The sequence below is a fragment of the Diplotaxodon limnothrissa genome, linkage group LG11 (genome assembly GCF_057381915.1).
Source record: "Diplotaxodon limnothrissa isolate DT_005_m linkage group LG11, D_limnothrissa_male_GT1.1, whole genome shotgun sequence".
NCBI lineage: Eukaryota > Metazoa > Chordata > Actinopteri > Cichliformes > Cichlidae > Diplotaxodon > Diplotaxodon limnothrissa.
In genome coordinates, this window is record NC_140606.1 from 14,948,870 (window position 1) to 14,967,020 (window position 18,151).

The window sequence follows — 18,151 nt, forward strand, 5'->3', positions numbered from 1 at the left end:
CAAGATCATTAGAATATTCACTGTAAGCAAACTATCTGGTGTGGCCAGCTAAAGGGGAACCCGCTTGGTATGAATAAAAGGATTATGGTCATAAAGTTTCAAGTGTATGCATGTCTGGTGGAAATGTTAATTTTATCCAGATAAGTGATAAATCTAATCTACCACTGGTTTTTCTTGTGTAAATAGAAGCTCTCAATACAGCTCCGACTAGAAACCAAAACACTTGTATGTCAAATAAAACTATAATGGGTTTGTACCTGTGACTGCTTTAATCTCTCTTTTTTGCCCCTTCACCTTCATCTTGTGCAATCCAAACAAATATTAGCTGATCTCAACTAGGAAGTGAAACTCAGTACACAGATGCCACGCTCTCCATTTGGCTTAAATCTGATTGCAGTAGTAAGAAGCTATGGCCTTAAAAACTTACTTTAAAAAAAAAAAAAAAAAGAAAATACTGGGAGCCCATCTTTCTGTAGCTGAAGCTACTCTGGCAAAATATACTTGAATTTATTAAAGTGCGTTATTAAATTTGTGTGCATTTTTGAATAATCCATAACCAAATTTGGTCAGTTTAAACAAGTAAACGAATATGAGATATGAAATGTAGGATAGTCACATCTGGGTGTACCCATTCAAGCCATTTTATGCAAAAATAAATAAAGAAACATTCTAAAGCTAAACTGTTTATTGGTGGAGTGATTATTTTTGCTCAACAGCAGCATCTACTGCATTTTGCATCAGGCATGACAGTATTTCCTCCTCATTCATTTAGCAAAGAAGTCTCCACTAATGTGGGGTTGCACATGAAAATATATGAAATTCTGATTTAAATGTACTTTACAACATTACAGTATGTACACAAATCTTAAGTGCAAGATAAAGCAATGTTTGAGAAGAGAACATTAATTATACATGACAAATACAACCAAGTTCAAAAGGATGGTATCTGAATCAAGATGAGTCTAAATCAAAAACGACAGAGGAGACACTGACAGATGGAAATTTAGCCAGATGCCTTTAAATAGACTGAACAAATTCTCAATCACAGCTGTTTTTTAAGGGGGTCAACTGTTCACTTCAGGTTGGCGACAAAATCCTCGCCCTTCTTGATAGAGGCCTTCAGCTCACCGATGGCGTCAGCAACCAGCTTCTCCTCAAAGGCGGACAACTTGCCGAGGCCAAGGTTCTTCTCGATGCCGTTCTTCCCCAGAAGGATAGGTGTGGAGAAGTACTTGCACTCTGTCTCCTCAGACCTGACAAAGGAACACTCCACCACTCCCTCTTTTCCATTCATGGCGTCCAGGACGGAGAAGGTGAAGCGGGCGCCAGCATAGGCCATCGAGAGGGTTGCAGATCCAGCTCCAGCCTTGGCCTTGACCACCTCTGTGCCGGCCTCCTGGATCCTTTCAGTCAGGGCGGAGAGCTGGTCAGCAGGGAACTCCACTTTAGGCGTGCACTGGGAAATGAGAGGAATGATGGTCTTCCCAGCATGGCCTCCAATCACCGGCACATTAACACGAGCAGGATCCAGGCCCTTGAGCTCTGCAACAAAGGTGTTAGCTCTTACAATGTCCAAGGTTGTGACACCAAACACTTTGTTTGGGTTGTACACTCCATGCTTTTTCATTATCTCTGATGTAATCGGGATGGTGGAGTTGACGGGATTGGAGATAATGCAGATCAGAGCCTCAGGGCAAGTGCGGGCGCAGGCATCGGTCAAGGTGGCCACAATGCTGGCGTTGGTGTTGAAAAGGTCATCGCGGGTCATGCCTGGTTTTCTGGGCACGCCGGCTGGAATTACCACAACGTCGCAACCCTGCAGCGCAGCGCCGAGCTGGTCGGGGCCTATGTGGCCGGTCACCTTGGCCCTCGTCTCGATGTGGCTGAGGTCTGCAGCCACTCCGGGTGTATGAGCGATATCATACAGGGAGAGGTGGCTCACCAGGGGGCTATTCTTGAGTAGCAGCGATAGCGGCTGGCCTATGCCGCCCGAAGCCCCGAGCACCGCCACCTTGGCGTTGTTCTGTGACGAGGTGGCCAAGCCCCGCACAAGGCTAACGGTAGGTCTCACAGCACGGGAAAACATCTTCTTGAATGTTGATTCAGCTACTGAAATGAGTGAAAATTGAACCGCCTTCGGAGCCCCTCTCTTCCGTGACACCAACGTCCTCTAGCCACGAGCAAACCGGAAGACTACCGAGTTGTCATGCGTCGAAGATAATGGTCGCGCGATTTTACGTCTGATTTGCGTCAGTTCGTACGGCTGCGTCGTCGTCTTTGTCTCAGCTTCTTTTTCGTAGGAAAACAAAGCCAGTGAACAGCAGAAGTGGGCAAATTAGAATTGGACATTAGTACCATCAAAAGAATTGTAACGAAAACCAGCTCAACACAGCGGTACGGTACGTGTACGGTCGTTGCGGTGTTTGTGTCGTGAGAAAAACACGTCTTCTGACTCTTTATGTCGCCCCTGCTAAAATAAGCTAGCGCCATCAAATGAACGCCGTCTATTTGCTGGAGTCACAATGCTGCCGTCAGATTAGCCAGGGCTAGCTAACTACAACAGGTTTCATTGTTATGGAAGCTTTGTCAGTCGAGAAAAGCCTCTGTGTCGTTATTGTTCGACTCGTTTTACAAGTAAAACGGTACTGTTTGACCAGCTGCTGGGTAATCAGCCAGACAAGTTTTTATATATACTATTAATAGTTATTGTGAGTATTATAACCATCACATCGTTAGCCGTTAAATTTAATTAAATAATGTGCTTGTCACTAGCCCTGCTTTAACGATAGAAGGTTTAAGTCACAAAGCACAGTTCACTGATTGTTGTGAGGTAACTGAGCAGCCTTTTGTATCACACACAGTAACCTCTTAGGTTTCACTTATAACTAGTGAATTAATCCCAACCTGTAAGTAATCGGTTTTAACGCCAGAGCTGAAGGGTTTGATTGGGAGGAAATGTATGCATATAAGAAATGGCTTGTTATTGTACCGAACAGTTGTATGTATTTTAAGATGAAACACATTTTCACTCACTTCTCTTTTCGTTTTGACAGTGGCAAGTTTCAAGGTCGAACAGCTCTCCTGATGATACATCAGCACTAAGCTCATTCCAGTAAGTCCAAAATGGATAGTGTATTTGAATTTTGTGATGGTACCAGTGTGCCTTTAGACAACATTAAAAGCTGGTTTTATTTAGCCTTTTATTTGTTTGCTAATTTGTGACAGTAACATTGTGTTAAGTGAAGTCATGACAGCAATAAAAATAAAAGAAAAATCAGCTGCATAGTGTCCATTTCATTGAAAGATATATTCATTTACCTAGGCATGATAGCCACAGAATAATATCTCCAGTAATATTAATAATTTCACACAATATACATCTGTATTGAAATTAACACTACTAATAAACAAATGGGTAGAACACATTCATTGTAACATTTTCCTTTATGATATTTCTTGTGGGTTTTTTTTCAGTACTTCCTCATGATGGCTAGTTGTGGAGAGGTAGACCACTCTGTTAGCTCACTCCCATCCAGCAAGAAAGGCAGCAACAGTGGTGGTGGAAGTGGGAACAGTGCAGAATCATCGTGCTCTGGCTCCAGCAACTCATCCCCAGCTCTATCAGTTCCTGAGTGTGCCATCTGTCTGCAGAGCTGCGTCCACCCAGTCCAACTGCCATGCCATCACGTCTTCTGTTTCCTGTGTGTAAAGGGAGCATCTTGGCAGAGCAAACGATGTGCTCTCTGTAGACAAGAAGTACCTGATGACTTCCTGGAAAGGCCTACACTTCTCTCTCCAGAGGAGCTGAAAGCATCAGCAGGAGGTCGAGGTGGGGCAGCGAGTGATCACGCTTGGTATTATGAGGGGCGTAATGGTTGGTGGCAGTATGATGAGCGAACCAGCCGTGAGCTGGAGGACGCTTTCTCCAAGGGTAAGAAGACAGCCGAAATGCTCATTGCTGGTTTTTTGTATGTAGCTGACCTGGAGAACATGGTGCAGTATAGGCGTAATGAGCACGGTCGCAGACGTAAGATGAAAAGAGACGTTTTAGACATTCCCAAGAAGGGGGTGGCAGGACTGCGATTGGACACTGAGGGTGTTAGTGGGGCCGTGGGGGCTACAAGTAGAGAGAACTCTGCTGATGGGGCTGATACCACACTAACAAATATACAGCAACAGGTTACAGGTATCTCTTCTACTGTATCAGCCCCTTCAGCTCCTGCCAGACCTCCCACTTCCCTCGGTGGTCAGCCAGGCCCCAGTACTAGCCCCCCTCTGGAGGATGCTCTCTCCCAGCTGCAAATCAGCCCCAGGCCCACACCTTCTCATGAGCGGTCTGAGGCTGGGGAAGGAGAGGAAGATGAGGAGGAGGAGGCCTCACCTTCCAGGTCCTCTGACCCTCACACCTCTGTAGATGAGTCTGGCTCTGGAGATTGGAGTGATGATGAGGATGAGGAGGATGAAGAAGAGAACGGGGGAGATGGAGAGCGTGTGGAGCCGCGGGAGGGTAGGCCAAGGAGACAAAGACTGAATCCAGAGAACAGAGCCCCTCCTCATTCAGAGTCTGCCTCCCCGTCTCCCTCATCCAGTAGCAGTGGAAGGTCCAGAATGCCTGATGGCCAGTGTACAGTGACTGAGGTGTGAAGCGATCATTAATATATTATCACCAAATGGCTGTGTTCCTCATTAATTTGTTCCTCGCTTTATGCTGTCGTTCACTTGGTCACAGATCAAATGGGGGTGGAATACTTTCTGCAGGAGAAATGATGCACTACACATCCAGTAATAAACAGAACCACGTTTTCCTCTATTTGTATGCCCCATTCTGGGAGCACAATGATCTGGAGGTATCTGCGTGATTCTAACAGTCTCATCACAAAAATACAGAGTCAGCAGAAGTTTGTTTTCATGTTCTGGAACTGAGTGTTCTCATTCTGAGAGAGAGAAGGTACAGCTTGGTAAACAGATGAATACACAGCGTTTTCTGTTCAGCACATCATTTGAGGGAGGTGCAACAGAGTTGGCTGTAATCAGTCTGTGCACTACTGGCTGCAGGTGTATAAAGTTTGCTTTTTTCAAATTGCAGGCAAGTGGAAGTTAAAAGTGACTTCGGCCAAACCTACCTACCTGTTTACATTTATTAGCTAACACCCAGAGGGGGGGCAGAGTGTTAGCCCCAGTCAGATTTGTGACTTCCAGTGAAAGAAGGCATAATGGGATTTTGGAACTCAGCCATTATGAACGGCTGCATTCTGGTCATCTGCACTTAACTCTCTCAGCTAACATAGCACGCAGAAATGAGCTCATTAGAGCTCAAGTCATCTGCCTACTCGTGCAGAGAATTTAACCCTTAATACCTTATTCCTAGCCTCCACCTTACTTCAACAGTCTCCTTCACATTTAACTAATTATGAAGCATTTTCTTAAAGTTTTAATTTAACTGAACTTTTTCGAAGTGTCTTTCATTTCAGAGCTAATTGTGGTTTGAAAAGAAAGAATATAGTTTGTTCATGATGAAGAACGGAAACATTTTCAACACGATGCTCTTAAACTGTATGGGATTGTAAATTTGACACTTAATGATTAGCAACCTAGAATATCTGGAAACCTGAGGTTATCTGGCTATATGCCAAGATTTTGTGTTTGATTTCGCCTGCAGTTTTATGACAACTAAGATGTTTTAATGAATGTGTAAAACTTTTCCCAGCTTTGAAGAATTGGCATTTTACTGTGGAGTAGCAGCATTGTGCCTTTAAAGCTGCTGATGCCTCTGAAGCTTCCATGTTAGTGTCCCAGATTAAAGTATTCTCAATAAATGTGTATTCTAATCTGTGCGTGTTTGAAGAGAGAGTTACTTAAACACTACTGGTTGGCAGGATGTGGAGAATTGATGTTTTCAGTTTGAGTAAATGTTTTAATTTTGTGTTTGTGCATTTCTTATGGTTGTAAACCCTCTTATATATTATGTCTGGGGGAGTAAGAGAACAAATCTATACCATTGCTATTGGTCATCCTGCAGAAGTTTCAAGTTGCATTGGTTTTCTATTTCTTACATGCCTCAGTCATCGGCTCAGTTTTAAACTTTCCATTTGGAAGAATAAATCATTGTGTAACCTTTTTTTTTTGCTTAGTAACCTTTTTGTTTGTTTTATGGTTCGTAATTTAAGAATAAAGTGTCATTTCAACATCCAGAAGTTATTTCGCTCTGTTTGGAGACTGTATTTTGTTGTTTTGGCGTCTCTGACAGTGCATAGTCTGGGAAAATATTTCCATCCTGATTTTAAAAGTAGCGCAATCAATTGGGACACTTTACGTAACATTTCATCCACCTTTTCTCTACACCAAGTATTTGGCTTCCCTTCACTCACATCCGTGGTGTTTGGTATTCTGACCACAGCAGACAGTAACACTCCAGCTGGTTGTCTTGCCAGGAAACATGACCTTTGGAAGGGGAACAGGGGGTACAAGCTCAGCAAGCTCCAGGGACCTGTCTTTTTCCATTGCAGTCCTTGAACATTTGTACTTTTTACAGAGCCTTATTTGCTCTGCGGGTTACTGAAAAATGAACAACACACTCAGGGGGGGTACAACTTATGATATTTACTATGATTGGCTGAAATGCTTAATTGGCCCAGCGCTTCAGAATTTTGAATGTTCCTAATGCAGAAGATGAGAGCTACTGCGCAAAGCAGCGATACCCACTCGGAAAACATTCCTACAGCCAAGGTTTTCCTAATAGGCCACAGCGACATGGACACTGAGGAAATCTGAAGAATCAGCTGATATAAACTACAAGTAAGATATAAACTACTGCAGTGTTTCTCTGTCCTACAGAAAGATGAGTCTTTCTCATGCTGATTATACCTCATTGTCTTGACTGCTTCAGTGTTAATCAGCCTGGAGTGATCTAATCATTTCCATAATTGCATAGTCAGAGGAGCTGGAGGATACAGACTGTTTATCTGCTGAATTGGCACTGAAAGGGTTTAGAAAATTAAATCCCTAACACAACAGGATCATACAGCATGTTCACTGTTACTATCAAGGACACCAGTGTAAACAAATCACAATAATTTCAGTCTCCACAGTGGGAATGATACTACATTTCTTATGACTTGACAGTGCACCACAGATGCTGTATTTTTAGCAAAGGGGCAGATGCATAATCCAGATTTGTATTTATTTACTTTACCTGGAAGTTCTGTATACAACATTAAAAAAGGAAGCTTCAGTGGGTGTTTTTGCTTCTTAACATCTAAACTTGTAGGCATAAAGTCAAAGAGATGCAACAAGAATCACAACCACAGCACTGTGCAATGACTCATCTCTCACTATCACTGCACTTGAACAGATGCACCTAGTAAAAGTACTCAATCAAAACAAATATATAACTTTAGTCCCCTAAAATTAGTTTCCACAAAAGTCATTTGTGTTTGGACTTGCTCGCCAGGGCCTCCAGGTTAGCCGGAGCGCCCCACACCGTCCCAAATATGTCCTTCTCAGTCCTCAGAGCTTCAGACAAAGGAAGCTCTCTGCCTGACAGCACCACCTTCTTCACAGCTTGGATCACTGGGGCAGGTCCCTTTGTGTAGCGACTGAGCCAGTTTTCAGCCTGCTGCAGGAGAGGGGCAGCACCTTCTGTTTTCTGATGGCCTTCCAGGACTCCATCCACCAGTCCAATGTTTACGCCAAGCTCGGGATCCACTTTTACAGCCCCGCCAAGCAACTTCAGTGCGTTCTGGCTTCCAACCAAGTGGACAAGTCGGGCAGCACCGCCCCAGCCTGGGACCAGACCCATGTGTTTATGGACAAACTGGATCACGCTGCCTGCCTCCATTAATCTGCGAGAAAGGAATAACATACGCATGCTAGATTATTAGCTTTTGGATAAAATGCTGTTATGTAACGGAAACTTCTCAGGAGCGTTACCTGAAATCGCAGGCAGTCGTGAGTTCTGCACCGCCTCCCAATGCTCTCCCTTCCACCAGAGCAACAGAGATCAGGGGGAGCCTACACTAAGAAAATGCTCCTGTAAGCATACTGTGGTGCACATTATATAAAAACTAAACTAAGACCCCTTTAAGCGCATAAAGGTAACGGTTGTAGTTTGCAAAAAAGCACTAGAGAGGAAAACTAGAGTCCTTACCTGAGCAGCCTCGTAAGAGCATTCTGCATGAACATACACATCTTCATCCCATCCTATGAGACAAGAAAAGCATCATTTAGGCATCTTCAGTAAGAGGAATCCAGACAGTCACACCAAGATAGACATGAATGCAGTAAAGAATTTGTCCCCTTTGTTACCTGTTGGTTAGATATTGCTCGGACAGCGTTAAGGTCAGACCCAGAGCAGAACGTTTCAGCCGCACCCTGAACTATGAGGCCTTTGCCCTCTGGCCAGTTCTCCAGCTGGCTCACCCTTTCCTCCAGATCTATCATCATACTGCCTGCCAGCAGGGCAAAAAATAATCAAGGCAATAAACCAAAGTGCAATTTCACTTACAAATATTTATGGGAGGCTAATTTTTATCTGTCAGTCTGCGTCAAATGTAAAGTAACCTTACCAGAGAAAGCATTCATGCGAGATGGGTTGTTGATGGTCAGCACCGCAATGCCAGAGTCCTGTTTCAGCAGATCAATGGAGCCTCCATGAAAGGCCTGAAGCTTCTCTTTGATCTCATCCTGGTTGAAGCCGTGGATGCTGGAGTAAACACAGCTACTCCTCTGTCTCTGCAGCAGCCTTGGAGAAACACTCATGGATGAATAAATGCCTTTTTGTCTTTAAACTCCATTCTTATTTATATGTGCGTTAAAGTTAAATGACATGTTAGTCATGTTAAATGTACAAACCAATGGCATCAGAGTCATTCAAGGGTCTACACATGAAAGATCTCAGACTTTCTAATAATTTTAAACACAGTTACAGAATGTCTGCATACTATCAGTGCTTTTTAAATCACATCCTATTAAGTGTAAGGTGCAAGGCTAGTGTAAGTTTACCTACCTAAGAGCCTATTTCTTTAAAAGTCTACTTTTTAAAAAGATACTTCCAAGTACAAAAGCACAGAGCAGGCAGTAATATCCATTCATTAGCTATACTCTTATATCAAATCTTAATGAAAATATGGAAGGGTTTTAAGAAAGCGGTTATGCAGGACACACACTGCATAACACATGTGATCCATGGCCCAAATCTTTATTGACCATTTATTAGGACTTTAGCTGATAAGGTTTTATTAAATTGTACTGATATGACCAGAGAGTACTGCAGGTTAAATGAGCTTAATGATACTGATTGTTAAGATATCAATAACAGTCATTTAAAGAAAGCTTTTACAAAGCAGCCAAATAGATTCTTGTTGCTCAAAGGTCAAACTGCATGCTTACACTCACAAACAGAGGAAGAAGGAATGGTTTAAAAAAAAAACAACAACTACAACCTCTGTTTAAATCAGCATGGGGGATGTATGTTACTAAGTGATGCAAATAAATGGTAAATATATAATCCAGTTTAGCTGAAATTGTGATGTTAGGATCAACATGAATTTCATCATTTTTAATACGTGAACAAGTAAAATGGATTTAACTTGGCATGGTTGACATTCTTTATTTGCTGTTGCCATTATAGCGATGAGCAATGATGTCTAGTCTCCATCACCTGGCCCAGGTTCTGCAGTGACTGCTGCACCTCAGGACCTGTTGCCTCAGCGCACAGAGGACCATCCTGCTGCTGCATGATGGCAGAGAAACACAGAGAGAAAATATTTGCATTTAGCTAGATTCAGTGAAATTGCCTCAGACTTGTGGCCAAACAATACGACACACCGTTAGGTACAATACTGATGGTATCATGATAAAATGATACTAGGATACTTTGCAAGATGATAATAAGCAACACATCACATTATCTGTGTGAGTGAAAGTGAATAAAAAGAGCCCTAAAGATTCACATAACAGGAGTTATATATTTATTCACCTTATTATGGCATCAATGCATATTATCAGTATTTAATATAATAATAAGCTTGATTTAATGATATGCTTTAATAATGTGTCTTCTTCACTTGCGGCTGGTTAACTGTAGTTCACTTTAATGCCACCATGAAGGATCATGAAGTAGAGACCTCTGTTAATTAAACTGGATAGAGTGCCATATTTTATTATCAATACCTTGCCTCTCCCCTAACTTAGACAGATCACTTTATATAGAATCATAGTGGGAATATGTAATGGACACTTCAGACTTTGAGCTTTCAGTTAATGCATTTCACAAATGTTTTTCATAAACTGAAAATAGGTAAATGTGTATGTGTATAAATTGCTGTAATTCTTAAACAGTTTATTCAAAATATTTGCAAAAGTCTTTGAATTAAAGCTAAAAATCTGCTTTTTAATAACATGTTGATTGCTTGATTTAAAACCCACTGTGTTTGTGTACAGAGACAAACCCACATAAACTGTCTTTCCACAACATATTGTGAAACAGGAACATTAAAATGTATTGTAGCATTTTTTTTTTTTTTAGCATTAAGATGAAATGGGCAAAAACAACCGGAGCTTTTGACATCTGTAACATGTCTGTAGTATTAACCAGCCCGGCATACAGTACATGTAGGAAAACATCTTTGAAACTACTGCAGTACGATACAAGAGTATCAACACAAAGAGTTAGTAAACAATTTATCAATAAAATTCCCAGACGAAGAATCAAACTTTGAAATCATTTTATACGGTTCTGTTTAGAGGTGAAGCATTTCACAGCTGGCAAATGAAATACACTGGGTTAGCAGTCCTTTTCTAGCTTTAATAACGAATGAAATATGTTCCGTAAAATTCGTTTATAAAATTTTACCATGTCGCTATTTCCATTATAAAACACTTAACACGAAACCAACCTTGCTTTATGACAGTCCGGTGGTGTCACTTTGAAATCTGCCCCCCTAGAAACTAGAACTCAGGAAACAAATACGATAGCCAGCGTGTGACTGTAGGTGTTTAAGTCCTCCACCAGGGGGCGGAGTAATACTCATGTTCCTTTCCTGCACTTTTGTTCATTTTTAAATAAAATAAATATATAAACAGATTTTATATTTTTTTAAAGAAACAATATATATATATATAATGCTGGTGCATAGACTGAACAATATTTAAAAAAAATTATAATTTATTGTTGAACTATAATGTTATCCATCATAGGCCTATGGACTGCACAAAGAGACCTGCTCTTTATCACATGTCTGTAAACACTGCACACTGAGACTCTGGCTTTTGCAGACATGCCCTTATTCAGTAGCACTGACACCAGCCCTTCAAAAAGCACCCAGGACTCATATTTCCATGTCGGCACAGGCATTTGGCATTCATAATAACATGACCTATGTAAAGTTGTCACTATTGTACAGTGGGTTTTCATGGTAAAACCCTATTATAACCGGTGATGATTTATAGTATAAAACATCTTTACTTGACACCAGTGAGCAGGTCATGGCAGTGGATTCTTTCTAATCTAGCACTATGTCAACATTTTGTCAAACAACCAAAACTGTATACACAAAGTAGGCATTGCAAAACATATGAAATAGGTGGCTGGAATAAGATCAAGATGAGGGTTAAGATTCCGCTCAGTTTCTCCTGAGCAGCAATACTATAATGGCAAAGGGGTCGATTTATTCGCATATTCGTTTTAGTTAACAACCGGTGGTGTAACCCTGCCAACATAACAATCAAAGAAAGGATTTGTTGCCCGGACACTGAACTGTGTGCTGTTGGACTCAGGCCGTATTATTTACCCAGGGAATTCTCTCACGTCATCTTGGTGGCTGTCTATGTTCCCCCCTCTGCTAACCCCACAGCTGCATGTGACACTATCCACTCTGCCATAGCTCGGCTACAGACTCAGCACCCGAGTGCCTTTATTGTGATCTCGGGTGACTTCAACCATGTATCACTGGACAATACACTACCAACATTCAAACAATATGTGGACTGTCCCACCAGGGGAGAGAAAACTTTAGACTTACTGTATGCTAACGTCAAGGATGCATACAGCTCCTCCTCCCTCCCCCCACTTGGTAGGTCAGATCATAACCTGATTCACCTCACCCCCCGCTATGTGCCAATTGTGAGGAGGGAACCTGTGACCACCAGGACTGTTAGGAGGTGGTCAGAGGAGGCAATAGCGGAACTACAGGGCTGTTTCGAGGTGACCGACTGGGAAACACTCTGTGAGCCTCACGCCGAGGACATCAATGGGCTTACTGAGTGTATCACAGACTACATAACTTTCTGCACCGACTCCATTGTTCCAGCTCAGACTGTTCATTGTTACCCAAATAACAAGCCGTGGGTGACTAAGGACATCAAAGCCCTCCTCAACAACAAGAAGAGGGCTTTCAGAGGGGGCAACAAAGAGGAGGTGAGGAAGGTCCAGGTGTTACTAAAGGACAAGATCAGAGAGGCTAAGGACAATTACAGGAGGAAGCTGGAGTGGAAACTCCAGCAGAACAGCATGAGAGAGGTGTGGAGGGGCATGAAGACCATCACTGGATTCAGGCCAACCAACAGCAGGGGAGCTGAGGGAGGTGAGAATAGAGCCGACGAGTTGAATCTGTTTTTCAATAGATTCGACACCACAGTGTCTGCTCCCACCCCCACAACCTCACCTGCAGTCAGCCTGGAATCCAGAGCCACACCACTGTGCCAGCCTCTCTCTTCACATGTTGCCTCCTGTGAGATTCCTGACACCCCTCCCCCACCCATCACCTTCACTCAATACCAGGTTGAGATGCAAATGAGGAGACTTCACTCAGGCAAGTCTGCTGGACCAGACGGAGTGAGTCCCCTTGTCCTCAAGGCCTGTGCCCCCCAGCTGTGTGGAGTCTTTCATAAACTGTTTATGCTGAGTCTGAGTCTGCAGAGGGTCCCGGTGATGTGGAAGACATCATGCCTCGTCCCTGTACCAAAGACGCCTCGTCCCAGTGGCCCCCAGGATTACAGGCCCGTGGCATTGACCTCCCACATCATGAAGACCCTGGAAAGGCTCATCCTGGACCAGCTGCGACCCATAGTAAGACCACATCTGGATCCCCTTCAGTTCGCTTATCAGCCTCGTCTCGGAACAGAGGACGCCATCATCTACCTGCTCAATCGTGTCTACACCCATCTGGACCAGCCGGCGAGCACTGTGAGGGTCATGTTTTTTGACTTTTCCAGTGCTTTCAACACCATCAGGCCGACCCTCCTGGGTGATAAGTTAGCAGCGATGCAGGTGGATGCTTCTCTGGTGTCCTGGATTGTTGATTACCTGACAGGAAGACCACAATATGTACGTCTCCCACAGTGTGTGTCTGACAAGGTGATTAGCAACACAGGGGCACCACAGGGGACTGTCCTCTCCCCCTTCCTCTTCACCCTCTACACCACAGACTTCAGCCACTGCACAGAGACCTGCCATCTTCAGAAGTTTTCTGATGACTCTGCGGTGGTTGGATGCATCAGCAGGGATGATGAGACAGAGTACCGGGCTGTGGTCGACTCCTTTGTCACGTGGTGTGAGCAGAATCATCTGCAGCTCAACGTGGCAAAGACCAAGGAACTGATCGTGGACTTCAGGAAGACCAGGAAACACTTGACCCCTGTTTCAATCCAGGGGGTCAGTGTTGACATTGTGGAGGACTATAAATACCTTGGAGTACACATTGACAATAAACTGGACTGGGCTACAAACACCACAGCACTTTACAGGAAGGGCCAGAGTCGTCTCTATTTTTTGAGGCGACTGAGGTCCTTCAACATCTGCCAGAAAATGCTGAGGATTTTCTATGAGTCTGTGGTGGCCAGTGCGATCCTCTATGCTGTTGCATGCTGGGGGAGCAGGCTGAGGGTCGCAGATGCCAACAGACTTAATAAACTGATCCGTAAGGCCAGCAATGTTGTGGGGATGGAGCTGGACTCCCTCAAGGTGGTGTCGGAGAGGCGGATGCTGTCCAAGATAAAGACAATGTTGGATAACACCTCCCACCCACTCCATGACATGTTGGTCAGTCACAGGAGCTCGTTCAGTGAGAGACTGAGATTACCGAAAAGCACCACTGAACGACACAGGAAATCATTCCTGCCTGTGGCCATCTCCCTGTACAACGCATCCACTTAACACACTGTTTGCTGCTACAACTACACATGTTTCTTTTCCAAATATTTATTTATAAGTGACTTATGTATGTATGTATGTATATATATGTATATATTGTACTATTCTTAGTTAGCGTATTGTCTGTCTTGTCTTAATGTTGGTTTAAAATGGAGCACTGTAACAAAAAATAATTTCCCCCAGGGATCAATAAAGTATTCTGATTCTGATTCTGATTCTGATATATTTACATATTTATTTGGTTTTGAATGTATTTTGGTTCCCAGTGAATTTATGATATGTGCTTTGTCTAAGGAACTATTTGCTTCACAAAAAACATAAAACCTTTGTGAGCGATAGACAAAAATGTGTCTGAGATCACAGTACTGTCCAAGGATTACCTTTAAATACATCTTTAAGACAATTCATTACATTTTTTTCACAGCAACAGTCACAGCAACAATGAAAAAACTGAGGTTTGTAAAGATTTGCCCAGTCTTATCATCATTTGAAGGAGAAAGGAGAGAAGGTTGAGTAAGAGTTAGAAATCATGGGCTTGCAGAGAGTGAATAATCATAAATAAATAAGAATGAGAGGATAATTTACTGTAAATAGCAAGAGTTGGTGAAGGAAAAGGTGGAAAATATGTGCCAAAAACAGAAGGAGGCTGAGACACTTCCTGCCCCGTGGTCTGGCATGTGGTTAGTGGACACATAAATCCTTCCCTTCAATCCACACATCCTCTACCGCTATTCACAGCCCATAGCATCTCTGTGGAAAGAGCAGAGGAACCAAAAATACCCCCCTCATTTCGTTCGGATTGCTGAGGATTCCTTTTCACTTGACACAAAACGGTTATCTGAGAAGAACTTGTCAAAATATTGTTGCGTTCACATGCCTAGAACCACAGCTGATCAGATAGCAGTGGCCTTATTTAAAACTGTCATCGCATACTGTTTTACAGGACCGTTCAAAGGAAAATATTTTGCACATACAAGCGGCAGCTGTCTGGATCAAAGTGTAATTTCCCCTAAATGGTTTATTGTAGCCAGACACAGTCATAGTGCAAACGTAAAAAGGTCATCAACAAGGATACACTGCACTGTAACCAAGGCAGCAATAGAGTCAACTCTGTTTAAAAGTCCACCCCTCTCCAGTCTATTTAAAAGTGGGGAAGGAATTCAAATGTTGGTGGGACTCTTCCCAGGAAGGCATTCCAGACACGTTGACTCCCTTTCTTGCTCTGCATAGTGCATTAAGCTTGGTCAGCTAACCTGCAACCTGTCCATAAATATCACTGTGTGAAGTGCAGAACCTAAAGGACATCGTGGCTTTGTGCAGTTTGCATATGCATTGGTCTCTCTGTAGTGTGTGATAAACAAGCAGCCTGGTGTGGTATCTTCCATCTTTCAAACTGTGCTCATCTACTTTCAGTCACTGTCTGTTCAGCCCTTTTAGCCTGTTTTATTATCCATCTGGATATCAGTGATGCAGCCACGGACTGATAATGGAAGGCTGTCTGAAATTACAGCCTCACTAATGGGAGAAAGGCAGGGATGCATTTCTCACATCTGCCTATATGCATGCACAAATGCTGTTGCATGCCCTGTATGTCTGTGTGTGTTTCAGTGTGTGGCCGTGTGTTTACTGTATGTGGCCTTCAAACTGATGCATCAGTGTACTGATCAATATGCAGCTGTCTGGGGCTCCACAGGAAGTCGGGGAATGTGCCGCAGTCAGCATGGCTCTATACCAACACATCAAGATAAGGAAACACACACACAGGCACACATTCACACACACATACACACTCAGAGGACATTACATTGATTTAAGTACAATTCCTGGAAATCTGACCGACAATATCCTTAAAATATGTGTTTGTTTTTTGTCCACATATAGAGCACAATCCCCTTTAATAGGGGGTCCAATAGGGTGAGCAACATCTCAGCTACACTGAGATAAGAGCCTGTAAGGGTCTATTTCAGAGCACAAAGAATGGCAGGTTTGCAGGTGCCAGAGGTTCTCTGGGGCCCAGAGGTTTCCTGTGAGGAGTGCTTAGAGGTCTGTGGGGGTGGACGGCAGAGTGCCAGGAGACTCTGGTAAGGCTGTGGATACACTTCAGTGGAGGCAGCAACAGGGACGTGACCATTCAAGATGCAACTGAAACACTGGCAGACAAAAAGACACCTATTGTAATGTGTACCATGCACTTGAAACAACACATTATGAACCAATTTTTATGCAGACTACATTCTTTACAACTCACAAATTTCTCAATTAAGAAATACTGAGTTATTTTTTTCGGACATGCTTAATGTTCACAGTGTTCAATATGTGGCTGAAGTGCAGGCTTTCATCTTTATTTCAATGAGTTTTACAAAAATCTTTGGACAAATTTTGGACAAACAACCTTTTTACTACTTGGATGAAAAAACTTTGCAGGCAAGGTGTGCCTGACGTCTAGAACAAATGCTGCATTTTCTCGCTCGAGTTGCTCTGCTAGTTCTTTACTGCAGCCACCTTCAGTTTCTGCTTGTTTGTGGTGCGTCTGTCTGCATTCAGTTTTGTATTTAATAATGGAAAAGCATGTGCTGTTGATATCAAATTGACTTGGCCACTGAAGAATATCCAATTTCTTTGCCTTGAGAAAACCTTGGGTTGCTTTAAAGTATGCTTTGATTTTCCATTTACTAACTGAAGCTCTATCTGATTTTTGCAGCATTGGGCTGAATCTGAGCCGAGCGTATTACCATGTACACTTCACAATTCATCTTGCTACTTCTATCAGCAGTCAGAAGTAGTTTAACCTAGCTGTCTTATTTAACTGCAGTGGGTTTTCTGGGAGATAAGCACGCTGGTTTTAGGGTGGATTACTCTACAATTAATCGTTTTACATGATGTAATTGATTTATATTTGTACTATAAGAAACAACTGTATTTTTCTTTTAAATAGATAAAAGCAAGCTTTGGATTTAGTGAAAAGAAGTCTATTATGGTTTAAGTTAAGTGGGTCATTTGTTGATAGATACTTATTTGGTTTCTTCTTTTGATGATGTGTATTGAATGATCATGTGCCTTGTTTATTTGTGTGTATATTTTCTCTTTTACCAGAGAAGGGGGTTCAATGAGAATGGTACGGAAGAGGATTAGGACCACCAGAAAAAAGAGCGGGCTTTTTTTTTTTCTTTTCCAGAATTCTGAGATTAAAGTCAGAATTCAGACTTTTTTTTCCCTCAGAATTCTGACTTTAATCTCAGAATTCTGACTGTTTTTTCTCAGAATTCTTTTTTCTCAAAATTCTGACTTTAATCTCAGAATTCTAACTTTAATCTCAGAACTGTAATCTCAGAATTCTGAGAGTAAAGTCACAATTCTGTGATTAAAGTCAGAATTCTGAGAAAAAAAGTTGGAATTCTGACCTTACTCTCAGAATTCTGACTTTAATCTCAGGATTCTGAAAAAAAAAAATCAGAATTCTGAGATTAAAGTCAGAATTCTGACTTTTTTCCCTCAGAATTCTGACTTTAATCTCAGAATTCTAACTTTAATCTCAGAACTGTAATCTCAGAATTCTGAGAGTAAAGTCACAATTCTGAGATTAAAGTCAGAATTCTGTGATTAAAGTCAGAATTCTGAGAGAAAAAAATCAGAATTCTTTTTTCTCAGAATTCTGACTTTAAGGTCAGAACCGTAATCTCAGAATTCTGACTTTAATCACAGAATTCTGAGAAAAGAAAAGTCAGAATTCTAAGGGGGCAAAAAGAATTCTGAGAAAAAAATCTGAATTCTGTGATCAAAGTCGGAATTCTGATATTAAAGTCAGAATTCTGAGAAAAAAGTTTACTCTCAGAATTCTGACTTTCATCAATCATTAATAAACGCTTGTGACCTGGTTCCACTGGCTGCTATACCCATACAGAATAATGTTGCCTCCAGCAGGCTAAGTCTAATTGAGTGAAATCACTGGTTTGCACCTTGTTGTCAACAATTTGCAAGGGGATGTCTCTTTCTTGCAGACTT

General features: G+C 42.3%; 3 protein-coding genes across 4 annotated transcripts; 1 reads left to right on the plus strand and 2 right to left on the minus strand.

Moving 5' to 3' along the window:
* Positions 1-650: 650 nt before the first annotated feature.
* mdh2 (malate dehydrogenase 2, NAD (mitochondrial)) lies at positions 651-2,208 on the minus strand. The gene has a single exon (XM_085366242.1). It carries the CDS (start codon positions 2,084-2,086, stop codon positions 1,073-1,075), a length of 1,014 nt encoding a protein of 337 aa, XP_085222368.1. The 5' UTR covers positions 2,087-2,208; the 3' UTR covers positions 651-1,072.
* A 59-nt stretch (positions 2,209-2,267) lies between these two features.
* Positions 2,268-6,153, plus strand: LOC146622498 (E3 ubiquitin-protein ligase rnf146-like). 2 transcript variants are annotated; one of them, XM_085365179.1, is made up of 3 exons: positions 2,268-2,399; positions 3,054-3,112; positions 3,475-6,153. In XM_085365179.1, exon 3 carries the CDS (start codon positions 3,484-3,486, stop codon positions 4,642-4,644), a length of 1,161 nt encoding a protein of 386 aa, XP_085221305.1. In that variant the 5' UTR covers positions 2,268-2,399; positions 3,054-3,112; positions 3,475-3,483; the 3' UTR covers positions 4,645-6,153. The 2 variants fall into 2 exon arrangements, with proteins under 2 accessions (XP_085221305.1, XP_085221306.1); XM_085365180.1 differs by having other exon boundaries at positions 2,268-2,394.
* A 900-nt stretch (positions 6,154-7,053) lies between these two features.
* echdc1 (enoyl CoA hydratase domain containing 1) lies at positions 7,054-10,912 on the minus strand. Its single transcript, XM_085365181.1, has 7 exons — positions 10,896-10,912; positions 9,659-9,730; positions 8,565-8,740; positions 8,305-8,447; positions 8,147-8,199; positions 7,930-8,010; positions 7,054-7,841 (listed from the first exon to the last, which is right to left on the minus strand). Exons 2-7 carry the CDS (start codon positions 9,721-9,723, stop codon positions 7,424-7,426), a joined length of 936 nt encoding a protein of 311 aa, XP_085221307.1. The 5' UTR covers positions 9,724-9,730; positions 10,896-10,912; the 3' UTR covers positions 7,054-7,423.
* Between the last annotated feature and the right edge of the window lie 7,239 nt (positions 10,913-18,151).

Coding starts and splice junctions, on each gene's coding strand:
- mdh2 (XM_085366242.1), bottom strand. CDS start 2,086: ATGTTTTCCCGTGCTGTGAGACCTACCGTTAGCCTTGTGCGGGGCTTG.
- LOC146622498 (XM_085365179.1), top strand. CDS start 3,484: ATGATGGCTAGTTGTGGAGAGGTAGACCACTCTGTTAGCTCACTCCCA.
- echdc1 (XM_085365181.1), bottom strand. CDS start 9,723: ATGGTCCTCTGTGCGCTGAGGCAACAGGTCCTGAGGTGCAGCAGTCAC. Junction 8,741..9,658: donor CACTGCAGAACCTGGGCCAG/GTGATGGAGACT, acceptor TGTTTCTCCAAG/GCTGCTGCAGAGACAGAGGA. Junction 7,842..7,929: donor ACGACTGCCTGCGATTTCAG/GTAACGCTCCTG, acceptor CCTTTCTCGCAG/ATTAATGGAGGCAGGCAGCG.